The 15,723-nt window shown below is 33.8% G+C and overlaps 1 protein-coding gene across 1 annotated transcript in view; it reads right to left on the reverse strand.

Annotated features, from left to right (window-relative positions):
- Window positions 1-15,723, reverse strand: part of SNTG2 (syntrophin gamma 2) — a 143,774-nt gene that overhangs the window by 12,832 nt on the left and 115,219 nt on the right. The window contains exon 14 of the mRNA XM_058834556.1: window positions 13,401-13,610. Coding sequence (XP_058690539.1) covers window positions 13,401-13,610 — 210 coding nt within the window. The remainder of the gene's footprint in view (window positions 1-13,400; window positions 13,611-15,723) is intronic.

The raw sequence follows: 15,723 nt of genomic DNA on the forward strand, positions 1-15,723 counted from the left end.
GTACTTCTGGTTAAAGTTATGAATAAGCTTTACAATAAAAAGTCAGTTAACTCTTTCCAGGCATTTTTAAGGCTCACTAACAACTTATGAGAAGACATGAACAAGATTTGCTGTAATATGGAGCAGCCCAATAACATTCACCACTGACAGACAGTTGATAACAAAAAGCTCATTGCCTTCAGCATGAGTAGAGATCAGATCCTGTCTCCAGTCTTTCCTTGCCACACCTTACCAGCTATTTTTAGGATTATACCCTTGTGCCCTATGAAATCTGGATTTTTTTTGTTTCTTCCAAGGAAGCATTACTTCACTGTCATTGGTGTATCATAAATCTTAGTGTTGCCTCATGCTTAGACATTTGTTTACACAAAAGTTTTGTATCTGGATAGTTTATTTTAATTAAAAAAGACCTAAACCTTTACACACAAGAATGCTCTAGAGGAGACTGAAAACATTAATAAAACTTGCCTAAAATTCAAACTGCCATTTGAATTTTTTTTTAAATTTTTTTTATGATAGTCTAAAACTTTTGGATGATTGTAAAGGTTTCATCACTCCAGTATTAATAAAAATAGTTAGTTACAATAAAATAAGCATTTTTGAGTTACAGTTATGATATTTTAAAAAGGATTTGGAAAAGGCTAGGAGTAATATCAGTTAATAAGTACAGATTAGTATTATAATCATCTCCACAATAATGGAGATGTATAATATTTCAGAATAAATTAATTTGCTCATTGGTGTTCAAAGACCATATTATTTGGCATTTAAAAGATTTCAGTGATTGATTTTCAATTAGAATGACATTTATATATCCTTACATTTCATTCAGTAATTAAAAGGTGGCATTAAGCATCAGTCATAACTTATTCTCCATTATTTTCCAATTAAAAAGGTCATACTAGCTGAGCTCTGACTGAGCAAAGCAATTTTTAATATGAATAAAATTAGATTACCCTAATGGGTAAGCATCTAATTGCTCAGCCACAAATGGTGAATACTAAAATGAACTATGCACAAATAATGAGCTTGGAGTACTTAAAAAATATTCAGTATTAGGACATAATGGGACCAGTTTTGAAATTATTCACAAATACTAGCGACAAACATAACATGCTTAATTTTCACTGTTATTAAAAATAGATATGTGTTTTGTACTTACAAAATAGACTCACAGGGTTTTCTTTACAACAAAATTAGTTTGTATTTTTCCATATAAGTTTAAAAGCCTGCTCATGGCATCTCCTCAGTGGCTTTAAGCAGGTTCTCAGAAAGCTCTATGGTAAGGAGCCTCATCTCGACTCATTAACACTAGGACAGAGTCATATTTGTTTCCATTTTTGCATTTGGAATAAGCTTCCCGTACACTTGCAATTGTGAAAACCCTTGGCTCTCTACAACAATTTTTTACATGGAAACTTAACATCAGAAGTCTAGGCTCAGCTGTCTTTAAGTGAATTTTGAAAAAAAAAAAAAAAAAAAAAAAAAAAAAAAAAAGCACTGCATATTAGCCAGATTAGTGAGTTAATATTCTTTTAACTCTTGAAAATATCATTAAGTTGATAATATCACTGCTCAAATAGCAAAAGAACAGTGTGTCTGACTCATTTATGACAGAATTCCTCAGACAGACCACCCGTCGCTGATAAGAAGCATGACTCTTGTCAATCTCTGGCTCTGGAATCTGTACACCTTAAGGACAGACTAACTATTAAGTCTGAGAGGGCTTAATAGTTACAATGACTACACATACACACTCTCTCTCTTCCCATAGACAGAGATTTCCCAGAAATAATTCTGCTTTGAACTATGGTGGTCAAGAAACAACTGGGCATAGCACTTAGTGCCATAGTCTAGTTAACCAGGTGGTGATCAGTCTAGTTTGACTTGATGATGTCGCAGCTCTTTTTCATCAGTTTTTACAAAAGGGCAAGGACAAGGGACAGTTTGCTTCAATACTCTAAAAGAAAGCTTGATGTAGGGTTCTGTCTAACAGTAAAAGACATTAAAAATATAAACAATGACAACCCAATTAATTCCAAAACCAGTTTCTGTAGTTATGAATTACTGTGACTCTTTCCCTCAGGGGAGAGAATGTGTTTGTAAACAGATCATCTAACAAAAAAATAAGGGCTTTGAACTCAGTTTATAGGTGCTGGGTACCCAAGACAAGAGGTGAGTAAACACTCAAACTGGAAAATGAATGCATGGGAAAAGACAACAAGAGGAACTTATTTCCACTCAGACAGGAGAGCACAAATATACCTCAGATACGTGTGAGAGACAAAGCCTGAGGGACAAACAGAAAGAGGGAGCACTTCATGGGATATTCACCAGGCTGTGATGAGGCCAAAGCATAGACTGGGTGGGTACCAAGCACCACTGCAGCCCAGACACAGATGTCTGGGGAAGGAAAGGCAAGGATAAAGAGGAACCAAATACTTCTAAATAAACCATGGCATGCAACAGATTTTTTTGCAATAAACTTTTGTTATTCCTGGAATATGAATTTATTTCAATACTTTAGATGGAGGGTTTAAATTTGCCCAAGTTTTGCCACAGGCATCCAGTGTAGTATCTCTGGATTCTTTTTTGAAGACAGAGTCCTTAATGTTACTCTGATGTGAGAGGGATTGTGTTCTGTCCAAGAAACAGGAGTTCAACTTGCTTTTGTTTCTCAGTAAAATTCTTTTAAATCAATATCATAAGAATAATTGTCAATTGAGATACCACATTCTGAGATCGTCAACTGAGATTCTTAGTAAAAAATACCATTTAACATGATTTTTTAAGAATCAGGGCACTGACCTTTTTCAGTCAGTACTCCTTTTCCTAAGTTCATGGTAAGTAAGTTTTCTAAGGATCAAGTCAGACTCAGTGATGTTGCTGATCTAAGTCTAACATGAAAATGACATAGTGTATATTCATTTTAAAGGATATTGCTTTTACAACTCTAATGCTGTTGGTCCTAATGTCTCTTCCGATTTACAGTTTCAAAAATTCAGCTGATGATTGGCTACATTGCAGTTAACTATTGTCTTGCATGAAGGAAATACTCATTTTGTTTTAACTACAGTACTGATATGCAACATATTCACTAATTTTGGACTCAGACACATTCCATTGAGCAGGAATTTTAGTGCTTTTAATCAGCCAAAATAAAGAAATAATACCTAGCTTCTAGTCTAAGTGAACAAAAATTGGGAATGCAGATGATTTTGCTTGTTTATTTTCCAGAAAGCAATTGGAAAGTTGGCAATATCATTACACTTTCCCGGCTATGCTGTTAACTACTGCATAGATATACATCTGCTCTAAGATGAGCTGTAAAGGTTTATTGCATGCAAATGGGAACACAGACATTATTTCTCAATATATTCATAATATAGAATTTAACACACACTTTCTAAAACAAAATTATAACCAGAGAGCACAGCATTTAGTAAATAGCCATATCCATGAGGTGCACATATTGTATACTGTATTCACTTTAAGTTAAAATATGTGCTATGCCTCTGTGTGAATAATACGCTATCAATGTAAAAAATGCTAAAATATTTCTAAAAATTTGCCTTTTCTTAGAAAAAGTATTTAAATTAAAATTAACTTATGCTATGAATCCAAAGAATATATTTTTGGAGTAGAAGACTCCAGCATTGCTAACTTGAACTGATAAAATTTTAGCATCCTCCAAATATCACTTTTACTTGTTTCTTTTTATTTCTGCTACCAAATCCTTCCCCATGTTATATTTAATATTTTTCTTCATTTTTCTGTCAATGTCAGTAAAAACTGGGAGGTATTTTGTAGGACTTGTCAGAGGAAGCTAATGCCTGAAAGACAGAAGGACCTAAATTATATGTTCTTTTATTCTGCACTAGAAATAAAATAATGCACACCAGCATTTAAGATACAGTGAGAGGGAGGGAAAAAATTATACCAACAGCAGATGGTTTGGAACACATTCTTGCATTAAGACTTTACACAGCAGCTTTTTACAAGCTTCCAAATATACAGGCATGAGAGGAGTAAGGTGTCTTAATGCATTCAATATATTTACCAAAACATAGAGTTTGGTAAAAGCCTTAATATGGGACCAGTTTTGTAAAAAAAAAAAAAAAAGTCTTTATGAAAATTCTAATTTTAGGATTAAAAAAAATCCAAGTAGGATGTGAAAATGAAGATAAGAGGAACCAGAGTTATTAAGGTTGTACTGAGAAATATATATCAGCCCACACAGAGAGAAAGTACTAGAACGCAAAATTAAACCCCTTAATTCTGAACACAGTCTGCAAAACCTTTAAGAGTCTTTTTGCATAGAATTACTAATGCTAAACAGAAATGCTTTTTAAAGTCTTTGAAACAGCAGAACACTTAAATTAAAAATGCAGATGCTTTGGTTTTCTCAAATTTTATAAAGATGTTGTTTTAGCATAAAATATTTTATATATAATTTTTTTTAAAAAACAAAACTTTCAGAACATATTTATAAAGTACACCAAAAGCATTGTCACTCTGAATTCACATTATGTATGAGAAAAATGAAGCAACAGTGAAATCGGTCATTCATCAAAAGCATGAGAGTTTTCAAAAATTTAATCTAGAATGGAGTCCTAAAGCACAGGCGTATTCCTCTTCCAGATATCAGTAAAAAAGGATCACTGAAATAATTTCAGTGAGAGTGTACAAATGAATATCATCTTCACTTAAAAACTGTGGCAGATCCCCTTATTTTCCCATACCTTTAAGGAATTTGTTATGTCACAATTAAAAGGTTACAGAACTTCAATAATTATGGATAAATACAAATAAATCCACTTCACTGAAACAAACCATATCTGATTAAAAATCTTGTATATTCCTTTAAGATCTGCTGTGGCTGCAGCTGAAGGAATTACATCTTCATCTCTGAAAATGACTATTTTTTACATACCTTGCTGGTATTAGTATGAAAAGTGCATTCTCTTATAAAAGATGGTACTGTAATCTGATGATTTAAAGAAGATACTATAGTTGGGTTTTTTTAAACATTTATGCACATTTGTGGTTCAGCATATATGTATGCAAGAGACAATCTGGCAGTAAGATTTTTTCAAAGGAATCAAATGATGGGTCATTATATTTTCTCTGAATTTCAAAGAAAGCTTCTATTTATTTCAGTAGAAGTGGGACTAGCTCTGTGCTTTAGAAAATACCTAGGTTTAATACATCCATGTTTTAAATGCTGGCTTTCTCAGGATATTGCTCAACTTTTCCCTTTAGGTTACTTATTAAAATAACTATGTGATCTATTTGTAATTTTAAATTTGTAATGCTCATGGCATTACAGCAGCTAAATGCAAAAAATGGTTTACTTGGTAGAGCACTCATTAGATAGATTGTCCTTTCAGAAACTTTCAGCATCACTGAGATTAGGCATTAAACCACCATTCAGATATTAGGATTACATGTATATGTGGGATGAAGTGAATTTTACTCCATAGGGAATTATGTTCCTGCAGGAAGACTGAGGTGAACTTGCAGGTTCAGCTATTCCTTGGCAAGACAGCTAATGCAGTGGTGGGCGCCTAGTCTTGGCTATGGCAGTTTCTCTGTAATACAAACCTAGAACTAAAGTAAATGACAGAAGAAAAGACTTGCTATTCTCTTTGATGAACAGGCAGACAATGGCCTAAATTGGTTGTAGGAAGAGGCAGTGAGAAAAATGGATGCAGGTGGAAAATATATAAGGGCAGCAGCTTAAAAATGGTTATCTTCTATCAGGGAAAATTCAAATTGTGTTCTTTAGCCTTTGCTTATGTCAGAAAGAGATTGTGCTTCCTCATCTCTGTGTCTTAGCAATGGCTTCATCATTTTGCAGCAACTAATTTTTCTATAAAGAAAAGCAAGAATCAACAGTGACTTCAACGTTAAGCTTCCTACATTTAGCAGACTTTGGTAAGCCTGAGGCAGACCCTCAGTGGCAATCACAGCAATCAAGCTGACACCGCTTGTTTTAGTAGAACCAGTAGAACACTACTGGCTAACCTCAACAAAGACAATGACTTCATTCTGATGCAGTTTGTTATTACATAATAATAAACATTTTTCTTTGGTGACCTATAAATCCTGGAATTTCACAGTTGAAAGGGGAATTTAAAGAAGTATCATCCAGAGACATTCCTGAGTACACAATTCAGTTGTGAATCAATGATGCTTTGACTTGGATTTTGCTCTTCTGCCTGATTCTCCTAAATCATGGGTGGAGAATAATAGGGAACACCAAAATTAAAAACAAAATCCAGCATCAAAATTCTAAGGTAATATTACTCTATAAATATGAAATTCCATGACAGTAAATTCTTGACAGATTTAAAAGAATCACAGAATGGTTTGGGTTGGAAGGGTTCCAAAGTAGGCCCATCCACCATGGACAGGGACACTTTCCACTGCACCAAGCTCGCCAGAGCCCTGTCCAACCTGGCCTTAGCCTCCTTCAGGGATGGAGCATCCACAGCATCTCTGGGAAACCTGTTCAGTGCCTTCCTGTACAGAATTTATTTCTAACATGCAATCTAAACCCACACTCTTGATTTAAAGCCATTCCCACTTCTTATATCACTACGTGCTCTTGAAAAAGTCCCTCACCAGCTCTCTCACGGTTTCTTCCTTATTCAAGTCTGTAAGATCCTCTGGAAAATAAAAACAAAACTAGATTCCCATGACATAATTTTTTATCTAAATATTTGGATTTGTAAATAAATACATGTAATAGATATAATACAAAATTATTTACATTTATTCTTTCAATAAAAATAAATGCAATTTTAAGAATACATTTTATTTTCAGAAATAATGGTGAACTTTAAATATTAATCATATTTAAAATACAGAATATAGAAACAAGTTTGAGTTCAATAGCCTTGTAAATTGGTACATTCTTTCACTGTTTTAAAAATTCTAGTAAATGCATTGCTTGATTTTCATTTGTTATGTGAATTGTTGAATTATTAATAACTATTGAAAATGTATTTACTACTAATCTGTATGGTTCTCAGAACATTTCTTTGTGGTAGAGAATGGTGGGTTGTTTGCATCAGTGTAAAAATGAATTAGAATCTAACACCATTTCTAAAGGTGACCAGTTAAATTGTAATTTTAATTGTAATAAGCTTTCTGTGCATAATGAAAACAATCTAAAACTTAATTGTGTAATTAAACTGAGTGCTTCTTGTAACAAACCGGTGAGTATCTTTTAATGACACTTTAAATCTAACCTAATCTAAATGCTATTTAATATCTCACCTGAATAGAAGGAGAATATTTCCTTTGCTTAAATGTTTGTCTCAGAAATTGGTTCTGAAATTAGCATATGGTGGCATTTCTGTTCTTAAAGGAATGGAAAAATTACATATAACTGTGTTTCATATATGCTTTGTAATCATCACAGAATAAAATAAAAAAAACCCACTGCCAATTGTATTTAAGATTTTTGCAATTCAACACATTATTTGCAGCTCACAAGGCTTATGCTGTGATCAATGAATCATGTTTCATTCAGCCTCTCAGGTCACCGTGAAGAATTAATAGAATCATAAATGTCCAATAATGGATCATAGAAATGACAATTACTTCCTGTTAAGATTACTTAATTTCTGCTAGGTTTTGTTTATTTAAGTGGACTTCTTTTGGCTCAGTCTCTGAGGGTGGTTTAGACTACTATTTCTGCAGTGCCACTTAATTCCCAAAATGCCCAGAAACAATGACTGTGTTTGTTTTGATGGCAGAGTTAATAAGACAGTCAAAGTTCTGAGCATCTCAGAGTCAGGTAGCTGGAAGAATTAACCTTTGATAGATGAGTGAAAAGATAACTAATCTCTGGCCAAGTTCCAGTGGGGACAAAGTCTCTAAAATCTATTCTGTTTACGTCTAACTTGAGTTGTAGTAGGATCAATTCAAACTGCTGCTAAATAATGACTAAAAAACACATTTTGTATATAATGTTGCAGGAAGGAGACAGAGGAAGTGACACAGCACACATCAGTCTTTATATTCTTAGTGACTTGTTGAACACTCAACTTTAAACAAATATAAAGGCATGTTGCTAAAATATGCATTGAAGTTCTGTTTTCAAAAATAAATTATTTAGAAGCCATTTGAACTTCTATGTAAGGGATTTTCTCCATCTGACTCCTAATTTTGAAATAATGAGGAATTTATAATTATCCCCAGAAGACAAATAACAAAAACCTAACTAAATTAATTTTGGCCCTTTCTTGAGCTGCTCAGTACATGGGAGTTATTTATCCGCCAAGTTGGTGAAAATGTGAAGTCTTAAAATATCAGTGCCATTTTGCACAGTTCTTTCTTTTTGATCTTTTATCATTATGTGGTTTTACATACCACAGAAGCAAGTACGTGGTTTAAAATATAAACACTGGTTTTCATGTTATCAACCAATTACTGCTTGTGACTGGTTAGTAAGTAGCATGTATACATACAGTTACTATTACACTGTTTTTATATTTTATACAATATAGGCAACTGAATGCTTTTAAAGGGAAATTCTGAGAAAAAATACTAGTTTCCCTGAAAGGTTATTGAAGTCAGTTGGAAAGAAGTTATTCACTTCTGCATGTCTTAAATGAGTTGTAGTGAACCCTTTCAGAGGATTTTTAATAAAGATATGCATCTAAAATTAAATAACAGTCTAGAACAAACAGCAAGCAGTTGTTGTAACAAGGAGATTGCACAGATTATTTCCTGAGCTGCAAAGGAAGCATAAGAGGGAAGCATTACATGGACAAGTTTTATAAAGAAATCTTTAAACCCATAGCTCTTTACTTGAAAACCAAGAAGTGAAAATCAAAACCTGTCAACAGTATTCTGAAAGGATTTGTCCAATGAACAATATATGTTTCATGGAAAGAAACTTCATTTTCTCAGATTAAAATATGAGAAATTTCTACATTAAGTTTCTCAGATGAAAATATTATGAATACCTTATAAGTTAATTCAAACTGATGAACTAGCAAAATCTATGACAAAGTATTACAAAGAAATTAAAAAGATGGATAGAAGAGAGGATACCAAAAAGTAGCCAGGACCAGACACTTAGTGTAAAATAGTCCATCAAGCAATAAGGCAAAGACATATAAAGCTGAGGAAAGGTTATTGAGTTAAGCACTTCTTCAAAATAATTACATGATTTTTTGGCTGATTGGTTGGTTTTAATCATCAATAGATGACTGCAGACTCCTCATGTATTTAATACAGATCAGCCTGAAGAACACACACTGTATAGGGGAAATGTTAAAGTGGACCAGGAAGATAGTGAACTAAGCATTGGATAAGGTATGACTCTCTCATGTCTGTCATCTTTATTAAGCATACAAAACTCAAGTTCACAGAGGAAAACAGTGACTAGCTAGAAAAACTAATCTGCAAAAGCAATTAACTATTTCTTACAAAACAAAACAAAATTATCAATTGCACTTGTCTATTATTTAATTTTTTAGGAATCGTGGCGTTTTAGCAGCACAATATTTGTAGAAAGAAAACTAAAAGTTTAATGTGAGAATCCTATAGAAATGAAGCTCCAGGTCTACATGCACAGTTATTCCCAATCATTATTTTTGCTTTATCCATGAACAGACATAATGTGTCTTAGAGCAATTCTGAGTCCTATATACAGCGTCAAGAATCTTACCATAGTGAATGGTTTGGTGTTAACTCCTAGGAAAATAAAGACATGTCAAAAATGCATACAAAAACATAAAACATCCACAGAATATGGGATTTCTTTTCTTGCTTTAATTACTTTGATTTTATTTGTAATATATATTCTTCACATGAGGATCCTATATCATTTCAGGAATATGAATTTTATTGCTAACTTTTCTCTATATATTCATATCTCTGACTTGAAAAAAATATAATTTTATTTCAATTTTAGTTCTCTGTCAATGTCAGTCACCGAATCATGAAACTAAATGGAAAGAAGTCAACTAGAAGTACTTACCTTTAAGCATGGAAAATAATGAGGCAGCAAAACTTCTTGATTATTCTAATTGAATGGAATACAGCTTATTTGAATTCTTGGAGTAATTCATATTAAACAAATATTTTGTCCAAGTAATGCAAATGGTTTCAATACATTATGTTATTCAGCTGTATGAGGATTGGAAAGAATTTGCAGCATCTTCATCACAGATGGAAGTATGAAGGGAAAACTTTTGTGTTAGAATTGCTATTGAGGAGAGCTTGTAACCATGTCTTATCACTGTATGCCAACTGCAGGTACTTTAGAGCCACTGTGGTAGATGATATTTCCACTGCATGGGTTTTTCAGTCTCCTGAGAATTCTTTCATTTGTAAAACAGATTCCTCTCCTCTGTCCTCTTCCAGCCATCAAACAAAGCTTACATGTACAAGGTTTCAAGATGATAAAACTGTTGGTCTAATTTTTCTGTAGGTGACAGTAAAATATATTACTGTCACTCTTTCCCCTCTGTCCACTACCAGATACTATTCCAATATTCTCCTCCATCCTCCTGCTGAACAGAACTGATCCAAATCATCCCTTTGAGATGTTCCTGCATTAATTTAATAATCATATTCAAGACTCAGATGAGTCAATATAATTTCCTTTGGAAAAAATAGTCTGAGGAAAGGGAGGAATACTGATTGAGAAATTTAAAAAAGACAACATCGAAAAAATGTGGAATGATATCCTATGCTACTGACAAGATCAACCTGAAGGCTCAGAGAATTAGTAAGAGCTCTGGAAAATGTGCTGGTCTCTGGTTTTTGAAGATTTTATACACCATAAAAATAAGGGAAAAAAAATTAAAAGAAGAAAAATTTCCTAATCTGAGCTTCATTTATTCATCTTGCACAGTTTAGGATGTTCCAGGTGAGACAAACATTTTTGCTGGGATTTGTGGGAGATGATTTAACTTCAAGATATGACTGAGGGGATTTCATTGCCTATCTTCCACCATTGCAATGCTGACTTTTATTATCAGCCTCATGGAAATACTTTTTAACAGCACTTTTTCTCTCTTTCAATTGCCTTTCTGCCTTAGTTCTACTGCGTTTTTATTGCCCCCATCTATTCAAGTTATGCCATCAGCAACCACAATAGTTTTTCTGGGAAAAAGATACACATATTTCTAGTACATGGATTCAACATCTGTTTGTTTGTTATCATTGACTGCAAGTAGATTAATTTCACCAGGGTCACTGAATTTCAGAGTTTCTTGATAAACTTTTTGTATACACTTGCAGCTTGAAATAGGGCTATAAGATAGCTGAAAGGGGAACAATATCGTGAAGGTGTTTCCTCCTGCTTTATTGCATTCTTTCAGTCATCTACTACTGCTACCATTTTCAAAAGAAATCACACAACATGGGCAGATAAAATTCAGGAAGACCACTGCACCTTATCATTTATTTTCATAAACTGTGTAAGGACAGAACCTTCTCAGAAATACAGGTCTTATTACAGAAACACCAAGCACAAGGGGTATGTACAGCATAAGGTTAACAACAACTCAAAGGCAAGATCCTAACTATACTCAACAGTAAACAGGACCAAGTCCCATTTAAATAACAATAGCTGAAATGACAGAGTACAATCCAACAGCTGCCATGAACCTTGCCCAATCATTTATGACTAAAAAATAATTTCCAAATTTCTCCAAAAGAAAGAACTTTTACAGACTGACATACCAGTGATAAGCTCAGATTTTCTGGATACTGGAATGCCAGTTCTTTTTCTATGGCTTGAAATGTTCTATGTAATATTACACTGCACCTCATTCATGCTGCTCTTGACATCATTCTGAAAAGAAAGCCACTCACAACAGCATTTATGCTTTGAAGGAAGAAAGAAAATAGTGTAGCTAAAAGACTTTTCACTGCTGGAGAATGACCACAGTACTCTGAACTCTACTGACATAGTGGTTTACAGTAAATTTGAATGTATCCAACCACGTGAGAAAAAATTAAGACAGGAAAACACATATGGAGACTTGAGCACTGTAATCAGGATTTTATTTGAATGACTTTCCTAGGGGTTTCATATAGGTTAAACCACAGATGCAGGAAATTTTAATGTCTTTTGTGTAAAATGAGTCTAAATGACTGATTCAAATGACAAAAGATCATTCCACAAGCAAAGAATCATTCCTAATTTTTAAAGATGCAAAGGAAAAGCAAGTTTTGAGATTTAATAATAAGTATTCAGAAATTTAATCAGATAAGTAGCTAGCTAATCTCCATTCTTGTTATACTTAATTTTAATTATATGTTATCTGTTTTTTATATGGATAATAAATATGAGGATTAAATGGTTGGTCAAACAGTTGTATCATAATTTCTTGAAGAGTTCATGTGAAAAAATAATTCATGCATACTCAATATGCATTTTTATTCCCTCCTTGATGCCCAAGAGAATTTCAGAAAAAATCAATTTTTTCCTAAAGAACTGCACTGCTTCTCAGAAGTTTTGGATTAGGGAATGTTATAACATTTTTTTGTTCCTTCATCAGTCTAAACAGACAAATAGAAGGGAACCCAAAAACCTCTTTAGAATGCTAGAGATTTGGAAATTTAGACAAACTGATTAACCACCTGCAACAGGACTCCTGCTCCTTGCAAGTCATGTTTATACGGTGCTGTGTTCTCAGAATTTCAAATACCTCTAGGAGGTCCACAGGGCACTGCAAACCTGAGCATACCAAATCAAGCTGGCATTTGTGTTAAACTGTGTAAAGATATTTTTAATTGGAGAAGGCCTATAGTCACAATGCATACGCTCCCATACTATTTGTCCAGTTCACTTCAGAGTATGGATCTAGATTTACTAGTCATCAGAAAGTGATAATTTGCTGTTTAATTTTGAGAATTCAAGACTATTACAAACTTCTTTTCACTTTTACACTGTCTTTAAACTCTTCCAATGTTAACATGGACAATCCAAATTCACAACTAACAATGTGAGAGCAAAATATTTCTTCTTTGAATACAGACTCATTCTGTAAAACATAACATGTTTACCTTATGCAAGAGGAAAATTAGCTTTCTGGAGGAAAATGTTCAAGGAGTAAATAAACTCCTGAGAGTTTTCCAGAGGTAAAATATATTAATTTCTAGTTTTTCATAATCAAGGTGAACTTACGAACGACTACTTTCATTTTTCTATCTGTAATAACATGCTCATTGACTGTTATTACACAGTCATTGACAGAAAAATATTTGATGTGATGATGAAGCTTTCAGAAGTCTTCAGTGTATTAAATGTACTCAGATCCTTAGTCACGGAGGACATCAACTGAATGCAATTATTAAACATACAAAGACTTTAAACTCTTGTACTTATTTTACAGATTAAACGATTTAAATTGTTTACTACTTACCCCCGTTCTTTGAACTTCCAAGAAAATTGCTCTTTGAAATGATTTCTCCCACACTGCCAATTCACTGCCCAGCTCTACGTTGAAATAATGGCTCTTGCCATGTCCAACCATAACACTGAAACAATACGGCCTCTGGTCTTCAAGATCGAAGTCCTGGTGAATACCTAAATACAAGTTTGCTTGTAGCCAGCAATCATCAGCAAGCCAGAGCTGAAAGACATGTTTCAGTATGTGATTCTTCATCTGGCAAAACCAAACAATTGAGGCAACACTGTCTTCTGTAAGTGATGGGTACTTGGACTATACTATGGCATCATGTCAACAATTATGTTGAAGAAATTTTCTAGGAGTTAAATAATTATTTCAAAGCTTCTCTCTTTCCTTCTTCTTTGCTTTATCCCCCATCTTTTAATCCAAGCAACTACTGCAGCTCCAAAATACTGTCAGAATAACGTAAGCAATACATATATAATTTAAAATGTGTTTGTACCAATATATTGCTTACAGTGAAAAAAGAAGGAAATCCCTCAATGTTACAATAGATGCCAGGAGCTGTGTACCAGCTCGACAGGAGGCTATAATTACTCTGTTCTACTTGGGTTCCAATATTCTAAACCCCAAGGAATGCAGTAATTTATTAAGCACCCCAGGGCTAATTCTGGAAATGACAACATGAGCATGTCCTCTGATAGCTGGCAATGCTGTTCTGTAATTACAAGGAGACTGAAGCAAGATCCTGCCATAACCTTCAAGATAAAGAGAAACTTTGTATTAAACTTTCATAATAAAAAATATACCTGCAATAGAATGTTTTGTAAATGTAAACAAATTAATACAAGAAACTTGCCTAATATTTCAAGACTTCATTGATTAACATGAAGGAAAAAAAACTAGATTAAAAAGCTACTACTTATACATCTAAGTACTTTCACAGCCTGAATTTCCAAATCACACGTATTTTTATTTTTCTATTTATTACATAGACCACCTCCTTATCTCCATTTCTCTGTGATAAAATTGGCCAGGAAAGACTGAAACCCCCAAAAATTAGCAATAATTTGTGAGGCATCCTGGGAGCACCACATATTGCAACCACAGTACACATCACTGTGTTGTCAAAATCGACCCTGCAGCTATCTGAGGAGAGAACAGATTTGAAGAAGCTCACTTATTTTACAACACTCCTTTGCACTGTTGAAAAGGAAGTAGACAAAATTCTTGCATATATTCTGGTGTTTAGCAGAGTTTGAATTATGAGGCAAGCTATAAGAATAAACAAATGTGATGCAAGACATTACATTTCAAACCATCTGGTTGCTACCACCAAATGACCAGAAATATGCAAGGGCATATTATATATATATGAATTTTAATTCACATATTTGTATGTATGTACTCATACACCCAAATCTAAAATATATCAAACATTCTGTTTTAAAATTTAAGATCCATATTGGATTCTTATTTACCATGTTCAACTCTTGCATCATAATAAACATAGATGAGAGGTTTACAATTAGGTGTGTAAAAAGAGTACTTCTCCTTAAAATCCATCTTTCATGAGAAGGTACAGTAACACTCCCCTGAAGTTTTGCACTAGTTCTAACCAGCTTCTGAAAATCCTTAAGAACACCCTCCCCAAATGGCAGCTTTTACAACATAACTCTATCATGTGTAATGCAAAAGCTTTAATACCTTACAATTTTTTTGGATTTGTTCTGTTTCCCTTATTGTCATTTACACCAAAGAATCAACAGAAAAGAGGTTAAGGAGTTCAATTTGAGCTTGTGCACTTTAGCTTACGTATTCATGAAGACTGGCAATTAAGCATTCATTTATTAAAATGTCAAGAACATTAAAGAGTTGAATCTTGGGTAGTTTATTTCCCTACTTCTTTTTCTTAATGAAAAAGTACTACAGAAGTTGCTGTAAGGACAGAATATCCTTGTAATTACCATAATATTCCAGGAAGAACTGAGCTTTAGCAGTAACATTTCTAGGAGAAAACCAAAACCCAAGCCACAGCAAAATCTCAAAAGGCTTATTGTGTACATACTTCATTGGTGCCTGACTTATTCATGAACCGAAAAAATATGAAGGAGACTAAATAAATGATCTGTGACAGAACATTTACTTTTGTTGGTATCTCAGCAATGGGCAGGACCTGAATTTGCCCATGTGCTCCAAGCTGGAGACATGGTCACACAAAAGCAATCCCATTCCTACAAGAATATGGCTCTTCTCCAGCTCAGCTCCAGTGCCTCTGGAGCTGAGCTCTAGTCCTGAACTCCATGACTACTGTTTTCCTGGCATGGCAGTGCCA

The sequence above is a fragment of the Poecile atricapillus genome, chromosome 3 (assembly GCF_030490865.1).
Source record: "Poecile atricapillus isolate bPoeAtr1 chromosome 3, bPoeAtr1.hap1, whole genome shotgun sequence".
Taxonomy (NCBI): Eukaryota; Metazoa; Chordata; class Aves; order Passeriformes; family Paridae; genus Poecile; species Poecile atricapillus.